Here is a 4,719-nt window from a genome sequence, read left to right on the forward strand (position 1 = left end):
AGTTCATGCTTTCCATCCTCTTACATGCTTCACATAAACAAAGGGGTGCCCATGTCACGTACTGATATGGAATATCAGGGACTGACAAAAATATCAGTTCATTCCTAAAGATGTCATAATAAACAGGTGATCTTTGGTTTAAAAAAAAGGTGTCTACTCGTGTTTTGTGTCTTTGCACAGAAACTCAAGATGATGGAGGCACAGCGGATGAATTTGAAATGAACCCGCTTTTGACCTTACGTTTACTTTTTACAGCTTTCAAGTTAATTCACCTTCAGATAATTATTTCTGTCAAGGTAGTTTCCTTTTCTCTGCTTTTAATTAATCAGTTTCATCCTTTTCAGCCTCTCACTGTGCGGTGCTGCCTGTATCGAACATCTTCTTGCGACCTTCCATGCCTGACATGGCCTCCACGTTCTTACGCCAGTCACCCACTTCAGTAGTAAGCACCTGGGAATGAAGAAGAAGAATCAAAATTGATCAAAAACCCATGGGTATGTTGTCTTTCCCTGGTAATCAATATTTCTGAATATGTGGGCATATTCATTTGAGAACCACAGTAAAGATCTCTTACCTTGTCCTGCTTGACGTCTTCCTTCTTCACAGACTTGAGGTTAGCTCTGAGGTCCATCGAGCTCTTGTGTTTGGAGCCCAGGAGTGCGCTCATCATCTCATCTGCTGATACCCTGACCTTCCTCAGGGCAGGTTTTTTGAATTTGCCTCCAAGGTCCTGTACCTTAAGCTTCAGCTCGTGGATCTAAAATGTGTCACAAGAAATGTGAAGATTGCTTATGCTTCTGAGAAGTTCTTACATTTACTGACTATGCCTTTTTTAAGGTTTAAGACTGTTGCAATAATTAATTTCAAGTAGATTTTTGCTAGAATATGGTTTTGAACCAAAAGTAGAAGTTCAAAAGTTCAAGGAAATCTTACCAACTCAGTAAAGAATTTGTTCTCAAGGTTTTAATCTCTGCTTTAAGGCCATAAAAGGAAGCTTTAAAAAAAACTGCATACTGACTAGATAATAAAAACAGTATGTGCTGTGTCCAGGAAGAGGCTCAGATAGACTTACATCTTTGTTGTGCTTGTTCACTTTGTGTTCATAGTCATATCTCTCCTCATCCACAGCGTCAATTTTTGCATGAAGCTGCTTGCAGAGATTCTGAGAAACAAAAGAAGTTATTAACAATATTACTTAAATTTGCTCATACATTTTCCACTGTAGCAAAAAAGAGTGTTCTGTGTTTTTATGACCCCTTACTTGTAGTTCCTCCAGTGACAATCCAGACAACTGCAAAGGAGGCATCTTCTCTCCTAGATAGCGTGCCTTCTCTTCCTCCCTCTCTTGCTGCTCCCTCTCCAAATCCTCACAGGCCCTTGTTAGGAGAAGCATCTAAATGGACAAAACAGATGTTTATAAAAACAGCAGGGAAGTCAGAGGAGAACCATTTTGCCCATGTTGCTATATACTGAATTTATTTTTGTTATTTCAAAAAGATGTCTACACATACAATATAGTTGGTAGCCTACCACATACACAGTATTACATTATCTCGTACAATACACCAATCACCTGTACATCTACTGTATATGCACTTCAGTGCAAAACTTCTGCCTTAACATTTGTTTTTATGTAGCTCAAAATGTTTCAGTTTTTGGGGAGATTGTCATAAATGTATAAATTCAATTATATATTCATTATTGAGGTCATAGTTAAAGATGGTGTTGTACTGGACTACATTATATTCAGAGGTGCTCCTAATATTCTGAGCCTCTCATCAATGTCAATGGGCAGGACAAAAATATACAGACACCTCTGAATATATTCAGAATATATTGCAGTGATTCTCAGTCAGGGATAGTCAGAGGGTAAGTGAAAAGACTATTTTGATTATAAAAAAAATGTGCTGTGCATAAGTGTAAGTAGATGGCTGAAAGTTATCTAAAAGTATTGAATAGACTGAACACTTCCAATATTTAGCAAAATGTTGGATAAATGCTTAGTTTAAAAGCGATAATTAGTTGAAATAGCTAAAAGTAGATAAATCATTTAGAATCAGAATCAGAATCAACTTTACTGGCCAGGTGCTTCGGACACACAAGGAATTTGACTCTGGTACAGCAGATCTCAATATGTATGTACATATCCTTATGTAAGGCAGCAGTGGGCAAGTAAACAATTTAACAAACTGTCCTTGTGCCTAGCTGTCTTAGCGCACAGTTTACTATTTACATAGTTAGCTAAATGTGCTAATGAATAAATAGTTGAGATTTCTGATGTTTGCTCTTCCAAGTGGTGGTAGTAGTACAAATTACCAAACTGACTTAATCTTGGTGTTCAACTGAATGAACACATTAGTGGTTTATAAAATAAATAGTGTTAAATAATGGCCAGTTTCTGAACCACTGATATATCATCTTGTATACTTACCTTTAGGGAGAGCTTGCGAGAAGCTGAAATTTTGCACTTAGGCTGTGAGAAAAAGGTATTTGTCAGTTCCTTTTGCAACACAATAGACAAATGATTGTCAGTAATCATAATTAAACAGGTATTGACTGGGAGGGCAAGAACACTTTGCCATATAATCTTGTAACTATCTGATCAAACAGGCAGAAACACTAAGGTGCATCAATATCTTTCAACCAAAACTGACCATTTATAAAATTCAGCAAGGTGCCCATTCAGGGCTTTTTTATAGAAATAAGGCAGATGTTCATACTTAGCTGACCAGCATAAAATATGCATTACACAAAGAATATGCATATGGATGGAAAAACATGTGAGTGTCACTCTGGACACTGAGTTGAGCACTCACTTATGAGATAAGAAGATAATGTTTTATTATTAGGGTGAAGTTAAAGGAAAAGCTCTCAGCAATGCTGACAACTGAGCATGGACCACTGCCAGATCTTTTCCCTGTGCAGTGAGGACAGTGTGACCTCTCTCCATGCATGGAATGGAATATAACACTATGGAATATACCAGGCTCACCTTATCCCCTTTGGGATTCATCACTCTGGGTCTGTCAGGCTCCTGAAACAGCAAACAGGGACAAATAGAGTTGAAAATGCTAAAGGGAATCATAATTATTTTTTAGCTGAGCAATAGAAAAGCTTATTATATAATTAAGAGGAGAACGTACATCCTCAAATCTAGAGCAGCTGATGATGCAAATATGAACCATGACAGCAGCATTAAGAAATAGAAGAGAGGAGGAAACGTTTTTTTCCCCACAAAAATAAACACATGGAAAAACAGAGGTGTGTATTAGTACAGTTTGGAGGTAATGTTTCACCTCACTAAACCACAGTGTAGCAGTTCGCTCCACTAAATTCAGCACTATCTCACATTCTTGTCATATGGTTCAACAGATTTGTTAAAATCTGTAACAGATACAGAACAACAGCAGTGGCAGAAAGCACAGTGGTAGTAGACTCAGTAGATCAGTCTTCTCAAGCAGATATTTTTACAAATATCTAATTGTTAGTATTCTAACCTACATATATTGCTCTATGTCTATAATAACAGTTATTTTGATGAATTATTCTGAAACATTATAAGTAAATAAAAGTAATGTTGAAGTAACTTCCTCAGACTTTCAGTTCCAATAACCAAAACAAAGAAATTGCTAATAATTTTACAAAACACTCTTAGAAACTAAAAGAAAAACTTACTACAGATCATTTTACCTTTGAATGTCTGTAGAGGTGTTGAGAATCAAACAGCAGCTGCTGAAGACAATGGGCAGCTTTTCATGTGAGGCTGGTGGCGAGTGGAGAGCATATAATGTCTGTTCCCAAGAATGTGCTGGCGTCCCTCCCCCAGCACAGACAACACCAGGAAAGTGTAATAATAAATCATGAGCATTTCCTTAATGGTATTATCTATACTGCCTCTGGTTGCATGGAATAATAGCATGGCTTCACTTAGAATAGTAGATACAAGTTAATTCATAGTGATACATCGAAGTTGAGTTCAACTCCCAAAGAGTATTTTTAACAGTCAATGTAAAATGTTAATCAGTGTTGGAGTTATTTGACAGAATTGGTTATGTCAGTGTTAGCTTATCTCCTTGGAGATGTACAATGCCTTGCAAAAGTATTCATACCCCTTGAGCTTTTCCACATTTTGTCACATTACAGCCAGAAACTTAAATGTATTTTATTGAGATTTTATGTGATAGACTAACACAAAGTATCGCATCATTGTGAAGTGGAAGGAAAATATTACGTGGTCAAGATTTTTTACAAATAAAAATCTGAAAAGTGTGGTGTGCATATGTATTCAGCCCACTTTCCTCTGATATTCCTGCTCTTTCAAATTTGCAGTGTATGGTGCTATAGTAAAGACCAATAGTGAGAATACACATCTCTATGTAGTGCAGTGGTTCTCAAACAATTTTTGTCATTCCCCACTAAGAGGGTGGGCGAATTTTTAAGCCCCACTTGTCAAAAAAATTTAAAAATTTCAAATTTATTTTCATATCAAATAACACCAAGTTCAAAACAGATAAAATATAAGTTCAATTGTGTTATAACTTAGCCTTGTCTTGCAACTGTATCGTTTGACAGAGGGATAGTTTTCACTTTTTGCAGCACTTGTCTCATCCAGCATAATCGACACGTCTACAGCAGCAGCAGGGAGAATGAGCTGCTCAGCAATTGCGTGTGGTTTTTCACACTGGGAAATTCTGTATGCAACTTTGAATGAAGCCATTT

The 4,719-nt window shown here is 36.9% G+C and overlaps 1 protein-coding gene across 1 annotated transcript; it reads right to left on the minus strand.

Annotated features, from left to right (window-relative positions):
* Nucleotides 1-348: 348 nt before the first annotated feature.
* On the minus strand, nucleotides 349-4,141 carry tnni1d (troponin I, skeletal, slow d). The gene is made up of 7 exons (XM_020599509.1): nucleotides 3,691-4,141; nucleotides 2,993-3,034; nucleotides 2,432-2,473; nucleotides 1,262-1,393; nucleotides 1,073-1,162; nucleotides 575-757; nucleotides 349-450 (listed from the first exon to the last, which is right to left on the minus strand). The coding sequence occupies exons 2-7, from the start codon at nucleotides 3,011-3,013 to the stop codon at nucleotides 349-351; spliced, it is 570 nt and encodes a 189-aa protein (XP_020455165.1). The 5' UTR covers nucleotides 3,014-3,034; nucleotides 3,691-4,141.
* Between the last annotated feature and the right edge of the window lie 578 nt (nucleotides 4,142-4,719).

Source organism: Monopterus albus, unplaced genomic scaffold (assembly GCF_001952655.1).
Source record: "Monopterus albus unplaced genomic scaffold, M_albus_1.0 scaffold41.1, whole genome shotgun sequence".
Lineage (NCBI taxonomy): Eukaryota > Metazoa > Chordata > Actinopteri > Synbranchiformes > Synbranchidae > Monopterus > Monopterus albus.

What these genes read in the sequence shown, in the direction of transcription:
- tnni1d (XM_020599509.1), bottom strand. Translation starts at nt 3,013, where the DNA reads ATGAATCCCAAAGGGGATAAG. An exon ending in TGAATCCCAAAGGGGATAAG is followed by an intron (nt 2,474 to 2,992) that starts GTGAGCCTGGTA and finishes TTTTTCTCACAG; the next exon opens with CCTAAGTGCAAAATTTCAGC. An exon ending in TGAACAAGCACAACAAAGAT is followed by an intron (nt 758 to 1,072) that starts GTAAGTCTATCT and finishes GACACATTTTAG; the next exon opens with ATCCACGAGCTGAAGCTTAA.